The 14,553-nt window shown below is 42.6% G+C and overlaps 1 protein-coding gene across 2 annotated transcripts in view; it reads right to left on the reverse strand.

Moving 5' to 3' along the window:
- Positions 1 to 14,553, reverse strand: part of SGCD (sarcoglycan delta) — a 639,540-nt gene that overhangs the window by 208,340 nt on the left and 416,647 nt on the right. For both annotated transcript variants that reach the window (XM_069763505.1, XM_069763507.1), the window contains one exon: positions 7,675 to 7,860. In XM_069763505.1, the coding sequence (XP_069619606.1) occupies positions 7,675 to 7,860 (186 nt within the window). The remainder of the gene's footprint in view (positions 1 to 7,674; positions 7,861 to 14,553) is intronic.

Genomic DNA, 14,553 nt, shown 5'->3' on the forward strand with positions numbered 1-14,553 from the left:
TTGTCTTAAAAATAATAAAAAATAAAATATTAAAATAAAACTGTCTTAAAAATAATAAAAAAAATAAATAAAAAATTAAATATTAAAATTTATAGGCCGAACTGGATAGACAGATGTCTTTTTGGGGGGGCCTTGATAACTATGTTACTATGTTACTAAAATAAAATGGTCTTAAAAAATAATATAAAATATTAAAATAAAATTGTCTTAAAAAATAATAAAAAATAAAAATTGTCTTAAAAAAGCAAAAAAAAGGAAAAAAAAATATTGGTATATGTTTATTTTGTATTTTTTTCCAGGAAGAAACCTCTAAAAAGGATCGGCTAACAATACAGGATATATTTAGTTTAAGTATTCCGCCAGACATTACCCATTCCACTCACAGACATTTAAATAAAGTACGGGAATTAAGTCATATAATCCTCTATACCATTTTTATCACTTGCTCAATAATTTAAAATATGTTTAATAGCAGTTCTGCTTCCAGACCCGAAACCTTGGCTCCAGACCACACAACAGCAATTACCGCGATATATAGTGCAACAAATTCCATTACATTTCATGTTTGCTCATAACTGGAAAAGAGTTAGAGATTTCTTCGAACAATCCGACAATTCTACAGCGGCCTCCAGTGTAGCGGTGACTGCATCTTATAAAATACCAAGGTTTAGACTGTCAGGTCTTCTGGACAGTCCATTTTTTTTAACCCATCATGTGATTTAACCCATAACATTTTTATTTCCGAGTACCGTCACCCTTATCGTTTTTGATCGTTCGGTGTTTGATACGTCGCAAAAAAATTGTGCAATGCGTAAAGGATTTTATTGGGGGGTTTCTTCTTCATTCCTGTAAAAAAAGGCTTGTAAGGATCTTCGAAACTCCTGCTGGAGTACAGATGATGGCAGTGATGGGCAGACACCTCAGGGGAGGAGACTCTTTCACTGCCATCATCTGTCCTCCAAATCAGTTACCTTCTGATACCAATGCAGCTGAAAGAATGCAAACGGACTGGGGAAAAGGAGGTCACTGATATGGAATGTTTTACAAGAATGAAGATAAACCCTCTAATAAAGTGATTTGCAAAATGTCATAACTTTCTGTGTTCGACAAAATTCTATATATATAAAAAAAAATAAAATAAAAGTTTAGTTGCTCTGTACTGGGGTTGTCCAATCCCATCTCAATCCTCATGTTTGTAAAATAATAAATCAAGCTGGAGAGTAGTGGGTTAAATGTGTGCTGCCGGCGAAACATTCTTGTGGTTTGTTCCCGATGAAGAAGAGGTTTATGTCGAAACGCGTTGAGCAATAAACCGCATTTTTGTACATCCTCATCGCATTCGCCGGCAGTGCAGATTTAACCCACTAATCTCCAGCTTGATTTGCTTCCTATAAAGCCCTTTCCCCCCCACCCCTCGTCTGAAAAGGACTGTTTTTTTTGCAACCCTACCAGATGGGAGCCAGCCTTTTGACAACATATTTTCAAATTTGAAGTTTTGGGCTGTTCATTTTTTTTTTCACATATCTTTATAATGTTATTACTACCACTGTTATGATACAAAGCTCCAAATCCCCTCCAGAGACAAAGGGCTAAATGATAACACTCTGCCTGTTTGCAACCACCACTAGAGGGCAATGAAGAGCATACTGCATACATTTATACTACTAAGTTCAATGCATAAGCCGTATACAGCAAGCTCCTACGCTCCCCCTAGTGGTGGCTGCAGGCATACAGAATATTATGACTCAACTTTAAGTTTTTGGAGGGGATTTGATGCTAAGCATCAGAAAAATGTAGCTCTGACTACTGTAAAGATATATTAGATAAATATATACATAATTATGTGCTGGTTAGCAGAAGATGGGCATTTCGTTTTAGAATTTTTGAAAACGTGGTATTAAACTGATAAAGAAAAATGGAAGACTAATCAATTCCATACCCGCTGCCAATCAGCTGTCTAGTTTTAATTTGTAGGCGCTGATTTAGAAATGAATCGTTATGGTGAAGGTATACAGGATCCATCACAGCTTCAAAACAAACAGGAGATGCTGAGAACATAGTTTAATGTCTTCCAATTAAACGTTATATCGAGCAGCAGCTTGATTTAAGGTGGATATTAGGATGTGCCACCTTCGTCCTAACTTTACCCCCATAGACCTCAAGGTGCGATGGTGGATAATGGTGATACGCTATCTTTGCTTCACTGTTGGTCACCTGCATGTTCTGGCCACCACTTTATTATCTGTGGCGGGTCAGGCAGGACATGTGAAAAGCCACTTGTCCAATCAGAGGAGAGAGCACCATATACGTGTGTGGTCACCATATGGTGCCAGTTTTAGTGGTTTGTAGTGATGAGCGAACGTGCTGGGATAAGGTGTTATCTCAGCATGCTTGGGTGCTAACCGAGTGTCTTCGGCGTGCTTGAAAAATATGTTTGAGTTCTCGCGGTTGCATGTCTCATGGTTATTCGACTGCCGCAACGCATGCATGAATTGCCTAACAAACAGGAAATTGCTGCATGCGTTGAGGCTGGTCGCAGGCGCGGGGACTCGTACATAGTTTTCGAGCACGTCGTAGACACTCAGCACCCGAGCATCTTCGGATAACACAAGTATGTTCACTCATCACTAGCACTTAGTACAGGGAGCTAATGAACTAATTTCCACCCTTTAGCCGCTCATTTCCAGTCATAAGGGCATCCTCGGTGCAGTTAGTCATGGCTCACCATACTGTGAGTGGGGGGCTATACTCACTTGCAAGCACTTTGTCAGCCAACTCTGCAGCACGTGTATACAGCATCTGTGTGCAGAGCAGGCTGTCAATCAAACTGCTAAGGCCGTGACTGTAACCACTCCACACCCTTATGACTGGAAGCATGCGGCTACAGGGAGGATATAAGTTTGTTTTCTCCCATTAGCCGTGCTTTCAGTAAGGCAGGAAGGCATCATTTTAATGCTATGTACCTGCACAATAACCCTGTATCTGCAGGTACAGTAACTAACGAAGGTGAATTCGAAGGACCCTGGTCCACCAGACAGGACCGTATTTATTGGTTACTGGATGGGAACCTTGCAAAACATCTCATCTTTTGATTATCTGGCTTGGCATCATGTGTGCATCATGCGGCAAAGATCGAAAGACGAACCAGAGATGCCAGCAGGAAGGAGGCTGTTCATAGTGCTCCCATTCAGTGGCCGTGGAATACTGAGTCTTGTGAATCAATTCACTCATCTCTATTAATTATCCATTTCACCATATTTAAAGGGAATCTGTCGGCAGGTTTTTGCTCTTTAATCTGAGCACAGCATAATGTAGAGGAAGAGAGCCTGATTCCAGCGATGTATCACTTATTAGGCTATGAGTTGTAGTTTCAATACTTCAGCAGGAGATTATCACTGCTGGACTAGGTCTCACATGCATGCCAGTCCAGATAATCTTTATAATCCCCGCCCCCATGACTGATTAGCGGCATTCTCACAATGCACAGTGTACACAGGAGGAAGTGGCCAATCAGTGGTGTTTGTGGGAGGGGTTATACACAGCTCAGTATTTCAAGGTGTGCTACATCTACACCCTATGGCACATGCTATCACTGGACTCATCAGTGAGTCTTAAGTCAGTGAGATATAAATCTTTTTACTATCTAATGCCAAATTGGTTAGTTCTGACAGAGGAATGTTTGGAAAAGAAGTCGTTCTTGAAACATTGACACTACCTAGTCGTAATCTGTTTGGCACTGGCCAGAATCACGTGCGGAACCCCATAGCCTCCAACATAGTCAAGTAGGTGGTAAGGACTTTTCAGGTTGAGGTTCCACAAAAATAGTCAAGGATTGGCGTTAGTAGTGCTGATAGCATTGTCAGGAACAGAGCCAGTTGATGCTGGGACACAGCCCTAAAAAATAAGTGAAGTGAGCAATGGTCCCTGTTTCTGCTGTTTTTTGAGGAAACAATGGCCCTTGTGATGAGAGTGTATGAGGTGTTGGCAGCTTTAATGAGATGATAGTGCCAATGTTAGTTTATGTGAAAAGAACAGATAAAATACAACTTGACAGCATCAATAAAGTTTAGAGCAGAATTCACATCACCCGGAATCCTCTCTCTTCGTCACGTTTCCAGTACTGGTATGTTCATCCAATTCATTCAAGCTTGCCCCAGGATGAAGCCAACAGGCGAAACCCTGTGTTAGGTAGAAGCTTGTGTGCCGCGTATTTAACTTCTTTTTTTAAGTGTTTGAGTATAATAAATAAAAAAAACTGAAGTTGGAAGATACAGTAATTGCTTGACATTGCTGCTCTATGTTCAGTGGTTATTTAAGGGAAGCTCATGACAGTATTTAACACTTGTGGAACTACTGGTGTCAGCAGGACAGATAGCAACATCATTGGAGGAATCCATTAATACTGAAAGTGTGATGAAGAAGGAGGATTCCAGATGATATGGATTCTGCTCTAAAGACCGCAGATAAAGTATTTGTTTTTAGTATGAGGTGTGTTGGACCGCTTTATTGAAATTTGCCTTCCTCTGATGTCACTGGTGTCCTTGGGGTGGATTTAATTATTATAGTGATACGCTTTGTTTACACCATTACTTTATATGATTAGCATATGACCATAAAGAGATTTATATGGATCCTTTCCATACAGGATAAATTGGCACCAACTTACACAATGGGACCAATTTAATCAAGACAGGCATAGCACACATTCGCACTACGCCAGTCACAAGGCGCCAAATTCGTTAAGAGGAACATGTCCTTTAACGAATTTGGCGCATCTTCTGAGTGCACCTCCGTGCAGCGCAACAAAAATCCTACTCCAGTCAGGGATTGGAGTAGTATTTCTGCCATACAAAAAATCAGAACCTTTAAAGAATTGGATGGGTGGTCGTGGCCTGATTCCGCCCCCAGCTCTTTCCCAGCTCACCCATTTCAACGATAACGATTCAAACCAGTGTAAAAACATTAAAAGTGTCAAAATTTGTACTCAACGTAATCTGCCTCCATATCTCCTGGGCCAAAGTAGTCATACTGTAGTGTTTCTCAAACCATAGTCGGGTGTGGGAAAGGAAGTTTTGACCTACTCAACAGGCCATTTCGCTGACACATATATAAAAATAGATAAGATCTAAAAATTAATTTCGGAAAGAATGCCAATGTCCAAATAGGCATCTAGTTATCTTAATGGCTTTAATGACGGCGGTAAACACAAACCCACACATGCCTATCATAGAGAAAGCGTTACTAAATGAGCCGGCGGGTAAGGACGGCAGGTGAAATGAAACCACTTTGTTCTCAATATTTCCCCTCACAAAGCCTTTAATTACAAAGCGAGGCGTGCTCCCTGCAGAGACACCGGGATTACTAGGAAAATGATGATATTTGCACAAAAATCCCTCCCTGAATTTCATTCCTTACACACAATTCGCTGTCCGCGGGGAAGAAAAACGAAAAAAAAAAAATCACCCTTATTTTCTTCCATTTTTCCGCCGCTGTGGTTTAGGTAGCCATGGACACTGATTCCGCTAATATTTACTAGGTGTCACCACTCGAAATCTCTCCTTCCTAAAAACTGGGTAAAGCGCTAACCACAAAGAGGGAAAATGTTCAGAAAAATTAGAAAAGTATTCTTGTTATATCCTTTAATAAGAATCCTGCTTGTAATCGGAGAGGTTTGAAAAAATATTTTACATCATATAACCAATTAACAAAGGTTAATATAAACTTTATGCAAAAATAAATCTTACCGTTAGACGTAAACTTATCCAATGTGGTCAAACATAATTCTCTAGGACAATCAGTGACGATAAATAGAGGACTTCATATAGATCAATCCTAGCACCAAAGTTTGGAGGGAAAGGGTTGTATATTGTGCCTGGCATTCAGCTGAATAGGATTCTTGGGAGGAGTCTGTAAACTCTTCATGTCAGCTGATCTCAATATCAAACTTGATTGGCTCACCTTTTCAGCTTAATGCTAGGCAAACTACCAAACTTCTCAGATGTTTGCCAAATCAATGGCTACTTGCAATTCATTGTTTTTCTCAGAAGATATTTGCCATTATCCTTCCTCCACTTATTACTCAGCAGGGTTAAAAAATAAAATGGAAGCATGGACATTTTTGACCTAGCGATACGTCTTTAAATAGTGTGAAATTCTGAAAATACTATTCCCGTTGTAATGTCTCTTCTGTGCCTACTTAAATAGGAATGCATGCATGACAGCCCACATATATTCTTGGAGCCAACAATGAGAATATTTTATTCCTAGACTCCCCATTCATGTCAATAAGGATCACAGAGACAAAAGCTATAACTACGGTTTCCTCCAGAGTCATCCTGGAAGGGAATTTAAATTATGAGCTCTAATAGGGACAGAGATGATGATTTATGTAAAAAATAAATATGATGGCGCTATATAAGCATGAAAACATTAATTAATACAATTTTAGGTTTTTTAACTATCTATGACGTAATAATGCTTGCATAAAATAAACTGGAATTCATTTCTCATAGTCTGGGACGAAAAACGGATTCAAATACACCAAGACAAAGGAGAAAAAGTTATGGAGAGATTTTTTAAAGCCACTGTTCTTAAATTTGGCACATTTTAGGCTACTTTCACACTAGCGTCGGAATTCGGCCCGTCGCATTGCGTCGGGCCGAGATTCCAACGCTAGCGTTGTTAGCGGCGCACAACGGGTGCAGCGGATGCATTCTCCGGCGCATCCGCTGCCCCATTGTGAGGTGCGGGGAGGTGGGGGCGGAGTTCCGGCGGCGCATGCGCGGTCGGAAAAAGCGGTCCGTCAGGAGCAAAAAACTTTACATTTAACGTTTTTTGCTCCCGGCGGTCCACCACAACACGGTGCAACCGTCGCACGACGGTTGCGACGTGTGGCAAAGCGTCGCAATGCGTCGCTAATGTTAATCTATGGGGCAAAAACGCATCCTGCAAACAACTTTGTAGGATGCGTTTTTTGCCATAAACGACGCATTGCGACGTCTGGCAAAAAACGCCAGTGTGAAAGTAGCCTAACCCTTCTTTCTACGTCACCCCGATATTTACAATTTTTTTGTAATTTTTTTGTTAAGGTCATAAATCCGACAGTAGAAAATCCCAAAACTCCCTCAAATTTTTGAATTTTTGGTTTTAAACACCAGAAAATGAACAAAAAGCCTTAATACACGCCTAACATAGATATATGCTTGCATTTTCAAGCACACTTCTACCTGTACGACCCCCATCATTCTAGATTCACAGCGGAGGGAGAACCGCAGGTTGCAGACAGTTCATTACGCTCTGCTATGTGTGTCAAATGAACCACACGGTGACATTTTCTCTATTTTTTTTCCGTCCCGTGTGTTAAGTAACTGGATGCTAACCCTGACCAGGCTTCCTGCTGTACGCCAAATTTGTAACTACGCCTCCCTGTGCTCCATCTCAGCTCCCCGCTGCTTCTATGGTACAATTACGCTCCGGGAGGGAATTCAGCTTTAGGATAAAGTTCTATCAGTAGGGAATGTAGTCCGTGGCCCGCCATAACCTCTATATTGTTCTCCCTCCAGCTCCCGTAGAGTGATAATCCCATTCCTGCTGCTTTTTTCTTTCTCCACGCCATAAGGAAGCTCCCCTCTGTTCCCATTCCCTCTAGATAGTCTGGTTTCCATGGTTACTTACAATAGTAAAGTTCATGACTTTGAGGATCCAGATGGTCATGGCGAGGTTCACCAGGATGAGTATCATGAGGAGCAGAACGAAAAAATAGAGGCATCGCTTCCTCCAGCCGTATATCCCCACCTTGTAGATGTGGGGTCCTTCGGTGCTGGAGAGCGTACTCCTGTGAGCATACTGTTCCTGAGGCATCTGTAACAGAAACGTACAGAGAGTGAGGCACATGAGGAGGAGGACTGGTCGTATACAATATGTAATGGCGGGTTATATCTCAACCGAAATGCGTTGTCGTAAAAAAAAAAAAAAAAGCAGAGCAAGCCAAATTTGTCATTTGACTCTATGGGGTTAACGGAGCTGCCCTTTTTCCAGGCTTTTTGTCATTTCCAACAATCTCCAAGGAGTTCTGGAGTGTTCGTTTATTTATACCCTTCATGAATATGGGCGATTCGTACATAAATTTAGACATTTCGTACATAAAAAATAGAAGATGACATAACATTAGAAATCTGCACAAAAAAAAACAAAATGAGGGTAATAAGTCCCAAAAGGCAATATAAGACATGAATAAACCCCCCAAAAAAAACAAAAAATGCCAGCCAGGACTAAACTCATAACTATTAAGTTAAAAATCTTAAACTTTATTAAGTACAAGATATAAAATGTTGGTAAAATCCAAAATAAAGAAACAAAGACATATTGTTGGGGGAGTAACTGAAGGGACCCAAAAGCAAAGTTTTCCCTTATATAGGGAAATATATATGTACTGAGCAATCATATAAGCATAGTGCAACAAGCCTATGATTAACATACATATACATATAGTTGGTACAGAGAATATCCCACAGTTGAAAGCATTACAACAATAATCATAAATATTAAATTTTTTGTAAATAACGCACCCACCAGACACCCGACGCGCGTTTCACAAAAGCTTAAGTTATAGCGGAATTACAAAGCTGAATAACAAGTATACACTCCCTGTATCCACCCAGCTTAGTTCCACTCCTTAAAAGGGGTTGTCCATCACTGAAACAACCCTTTCTCAATTTCAGTCCCCCCCCCCACACATAGAATAAAAACACGATATATTCATCTACGGAGCTGGCCCTGTTACAACGACATCGGCACTGGGTTTCCCTTGAAATTGTTATGTCACGTGAGCCCTGCAGCCAATCAGAGGCCGCTTCATTCTCACTGGTTTCTGATGAAACAGAGCTGCGACACCTCTCACTTACTCCAGAGGTCAAAGACTACCTCCGGATGCCAGCTACATCCCTAGGAAGTCAGAGTGACGTGGCCTATTAACGGCCGCTGATTGGCTGCAGGGCTCCCGTGACATGAAAAAGTCAAGCAAGCCAGCACCGGACGTGAGTATAAGGTGTTTGTATTCTAAGTGGAGGAATATAGTCTTTATTTAAGTGTGCTATAGTGAGAATTAACACACCCTATGAGATTTGGCAGACGCTGTAGACATTAACCTCTTCCTTGCCATAACTGGATCTAATGTTTAGGCATATTCAAGGTCCCTATCATATAGAAGGTTCGATGGCAGTCCTATGTAAAGCCTCATTTCCCGTAAATACACTGACAAGCTAAAGGGTAACAATGTTGTGAACTTTTGGCTTTTGCCATCCACTATTTCTTCCATCTCAAAACCTGTGCCCCCCCCATAACATTGTCAGTAACAGAAGGCCCCAGTGCCAGTACCAATTCTCATCTACTGGGATTGCGATATTGCCTATTATGGAGGAAATATGGACTAGATTAATCAAAATCTGATATCCCAGGACACCTGGCAGCTTGTTCGTTGTGTAGAAAAATTAAATTAGCGAGTAGCTGACAATTGTCGGAAGGGCAAGCTTTGACTGTGTACATCCTCGTTACCAAAAAAGTCATAATCGATGGATGGGGAGATGACTGCCCCTAAGGTAGACCCCATGGCTACACTTCAGAGATCTGACATTACAATGGGAGTGCAATGTTTTCCATGCCATATGTTTAATCTCCGCTGTCAAAACTATCCGTGGCAATACATACCTGGGTTCGGGAAACCCAATTGTTTCTGTGGCTGCAAACGCCAAAAGAATGTAAAATCACCCCTGAATTATGGATATATCAGTCATATTTGGTGGGGCTAGGATGGTAAAAATATGCTTGGAAACATGGCGGACAGATTATTCCACTGGGAGTTTCCTGTGGGAAAATACGACTTAAAGTAGAATTATGTCCAAAACTCTGGTGGTCCACACATATGGTTAGCAATCGTCCTCTCACTTCATCAGAGGGTGGGATACACGGTCTGGATAAAACACCTCATCAAGAGAAACTCAGGGTTAGTTCCAAGGAGAACCATGTGCATGGTCGTTCAGCCCAAATTTCTCTTCTGCCCAAAAAGTTCACAGATCCAATTCGTAAGACGTTTCTGTATTTTATCCCTTTTTATTTTATACAATTTTTTTGCTTTTGTGTGTGTCTTTTTATTATTTCACCTTTTGAAACTTTTACAAGCACTGTACCTTTTTTATCGCATATCAAACCTAAACTTGGATATGTTTGCTCTAAATGTGCCCACAACTCTGAAGAGGGAAAATATAACCTGGTTGTGTTACCCTCTTTGCCGCCAGAGTGCAAATCCTATTGGCAAGCGGAAGCAGCAAAACTGTGGTGTGGATGTGCCATACCAACAATATAATGGCCTCACATAGCCCTGCCAACATTATAATGGCCCACATAGCTCTGCCAACAGTATAATGGTCCCCACATAGCCCTGCCAGCAGTATAATAGCCCCCACATAGCCCTGCCAACAGTATAATGGTCCCCACATAGCCCTGCCAACATTATAATGGCCCACATAGCTCAGCCAGCAGTATAATAGCCCCCACATAGCCCTGCCAACAGTATAATGGTCCCCACATAGCCCGGCCGACATTATAATGGCCCACATAGCTCTGCCAACAGTATAATGGTATCCAAATAGCCCTACCAGCAGTATAATAGCCCCCACATAGCCCTGCCAACAGTATAATGGTCCCCACATAGCCTGGCCAACATTATAATGGCCCACATAGCTCTGCCAACAGTATAATGGTCCCCACATAGCCCTGCCAACAGTGTAATGGCCCCCACATAGCCCGGCCAACATTATAATAACTACCACATAGCCCTGCCTACATTATAATAACTCCCACATAGCCCTGCCAACAGTATAATAGCCCCCAACAATATAATGGCCACTCTCATAGCCCTGCAAACAGTACCCTCCAATACAGCCCTGCGTCCTGCTGGTCTATCAAAACGGCGAGTGGTGGCAGAAAAAAGTGTGGTGTGGACGTGTGGTGCGCTTAGCTCATTGACAGCATATTGCGGTGAGTAGTGGATTCATATGTGAAGTGAGTCGGCTGTGCTCGTAAGCCCACCTCAACACACTTATAACATTACCAGGCACAATGCCCCCATAATTTTGTAAGTCCAAACACCCCATAAGAGTATCCTACTGTATTTATAAGGCGGGACATCAGTTCCAATTCTAACACAAAACATATGAGTAAAGTGCAAAAATATATACGTGGAAGCCTTGGCCAGACTATGTTGACGTCAAGGGCAACTTGACGTTTCTGTTGACATTTTCTGCCACATTTCAGTCAGGACAACCAAGATGTGAGCCCACAGGTCAGATTTAATATAGGTATTTTCAGACTGTTCTTGTGTGACCATGGAAACGATCCGCTGGATGGACAACGTGCATTTATTTTGGAACCCGTCAACCTTTGAAATTTCTTTTATTATCCTCTTCTGTCTCCTGTAATTAATAGAGAATGTGTTCCCTGCTACTATATAATTACTAGACTTATCACTGACTCACATATGACTAGTATGGGATATATTTGGTTATTCTAGGATGTTTTCCCTGAGCTTCTGTCTTTCTAAGTCTCTTAAAGAAGACGCTTGATTACCTGGTTCTTCTTTTGAAGGATAAAGTCTGGGCTTCCACAGGAGCATTTAAGGAATCGGTCACACCCTTGGCTTGGATGTACCTCACCTATTAATGTGGGCATACAGGTTCTAGAATACTTAATATGGGCATACAGGTTCTAAAATACTTAAAACAGTCATACCAGTATGCCTGAGGCCTTGTTGAGTCGAGAGATGGAGTTGAAGTCGGAGTCTTATGAAGACTAGAGTTGAGCGACCTTGACCTTTTTAGAGTCGAGCCGGGTTTTGCGAAACCCGACTATGTCCAAAGTCGGGTCGAGTGAAATCGGCCGATTATGACGTAAAGTCGGGATCGACCGAAACACGAAACCCAATGCAAGTCAATGGGGCAGCATAGTCGGCAGTGAGTGGGGGCCAGGAAAACACCTAGAGTGCCCATTTTAATGTCAAAACCATCCATTCTTCTTAATGAAGCTTGTCAAGCGTAATTTACCTTATAATAATTGGAAGGCATTTGAAATTGGGGGTCATTTGGCTAAAGTTGTGGGGGGTAGGGCTGGTTCAAGTAATTAGTGGGCCCAGGAAATCTGGACCACGTCACGGCAGTGGAGCAGGGAGAGGTAAGTATTTCAACTTTGCAAGTGCTGTGAACCTGAGCAAGCAGGGGGGGCCCACTCGTTGGCATTGGCACTGGCACAGGGCCCCTCAAAGTACAGCGGTGTGTTTGCACGGCGGGGGCGCCTCCCACCGGCAGCAACACTTTTGCGTACTATGAGAGGCCCTGTGCCAGTGACGTCGCCAACTAGTATTCCTCCCCCCACCTGATGAAGGAACCTGCACTTTCATCTGCACCTTCCTCTTTGTCCCCGTGTAAGGTGGTATGGTATGCGGGAAGAGCAACCTGACTTTCAGCAGGGTCACAATGTTGTTGTGTAGCGTGCACGGGGAATGTTGCGTTATGGGTCAATGTACCAGCAGACTCATCTATCACTGGCTGGGCAATGGGCACGATGAAGTGGAAACACAGATATAGGCCCAAAGAAGAAAGTGGGCTAAATGCAGTTCAAAATTGGTAACACAGGAATAACCAGGGGGCATTGCAGTGGAGGACAACTGGAATGAGAGGCTGACACAGAGAGTAGGGCCAAATCAGTAAGTAGTCGAAATGCAGTTCAAAATTGGCAACCGTAGTAAACAGGCGGCACAGCTTTGTTCAGTGGAGGAGAACAGCAAGGAGTGGCAGACACCGATAGTAGGCCCCAAACCAACTAGTACGCCAAATGCAGTTGTTCCATTTAACCACAATTTAATGAGAGCCTGAAGATAGAAGCTCAGGAAAGGCAACCTGGGGAACACCTTGGAGTGTAACACACCATCTCTCTCCACCCCATACCCATTTTGTATGGCCTAATGCAGTGTACTTTTCTACAACTACTAAACGAGAGTCGGAAGACCGAAGCAATGGCAAGGAAACCTGGGGAACACCTTAGAGTGTAACACACCCTCTCTCTACACCCCATACCCAATTTGAAGGTCTAATGCAGTGTAGTTTCCAAGAACTACTAAACGAGAGCCGGAAGATCGAAGCTCAGGAAAGGCAACCTGGGGAACACCTTGGAGTGTAACACACCCTCTCGCTACACCCCATACCCAATTTGAAGGCCTAATGCAGCGTAGTTTCCAACAACTACTAAACGAGAGCCGGAAGATCGAAGCTCAGGAAAGGCAACCTGGGGAACACCTTGGAGTGTAACAAACCCTCTCTCTACACCCCATACCCAATTTGTAGGCCTAATGCAGCGTAGTTTCCGACAACTACTAAACGAGAGCCGGAATATCGAAGCTCAGGAAAGGCAACCTGGGGAACACCTTGGAGTGTAACACACCCTCTCTCTACACCCCATACCCAATTTGTAGGCCTAATGCAGCGTAGTTTCCGATAACTACTAAACGAGAGCCGGAATATCGAAGCTCAGGAAAGGCAACCTGGGGAACACCTTGGAGTGTAACACACCCTCTCTCTACACCCCATACCCAATTTGAAGGCCTAATGCAGTGTAGTTTCCAAGAACTACTAAACGAGAGCCGGAAGATCGAAGCTCAGGAAAGGCAACCTGGGGAACACCTTGGAGTGGAACACACCATCTCTCTACACCCCATACCCAATTTGAAGGCCTAATGCAGCGTAGTATCCAACAACTACTAAACGAGAGCCGGTAGATCGAAGCTCAGGAAAGGCAACCTGGGGAACACCTTGGAGTGTAACACAACGTCTCTCTACACCACGGAAGGGATGATTCTTAGGAAGGAAGGCTGTTGGAAATAAGCATTGCGCGTCCGAGGGTGATTAGATTCTTATTAGGTATATACTCACCCTCGGACGCGCCCTGCTTCTTTATTTGGAATGAATGTTTATTTGCAATGTGGTGTTGACTTTCTCTATTATTTTGGTAATTAATGATTTTATTATTTTCATTATTTTGCATCTTCTCGGCAATAATATAAAGAAGACGCGACAGGACAACACTCGGTGGATGCCATATGTGTGTTTTCAATTTAAAAAACCTTTCAGTTAACTACTTGCAGGAGAAAGTAATTGTAGCTGGTGGCCATTTTTAGTACTGTACCAGATTTTAGCTGTTTGTTTGTTTTTAATGTCAAAATGTCTGCATTTGATATCTCACCAGTATTTTCTTTTTTATAAGCAAAATCCTTTTTTTTTTATTTTATGATGTTGGTTCAAGGGGTACACGGGCAGCAGTAGACAGGTCAGTGGAGGCCTAGTGGAAGGAGGGACCGCAGACAGGCTTCGAAGCCCTAACATAATAAATTGGGCTGCCTGTAGGCAATTTAAAATTGGTTCCAGGGGAACACGGGCAGCAGTAGACAGGTCAGTGGAGGCCTAGAGGAAGGAGGGACCGCAGATGCGCCAATGTTTCCCCCATACCAAA

This window comes from Ranitomeya imitator, chromosome 4 (assembly GCF_032444005.1).
Source record: "Ranitomeya imitator isolate aRanImi1 chromosome 4, aRanImi1.pri, whole genome shotgun sequence".
Lineage (NCBI taxonomy): Eukaryota > Metazoa > Chordata > Amphibia > Anura > Dendrobatidae > Ranitomeya > Ranitomeya imitator.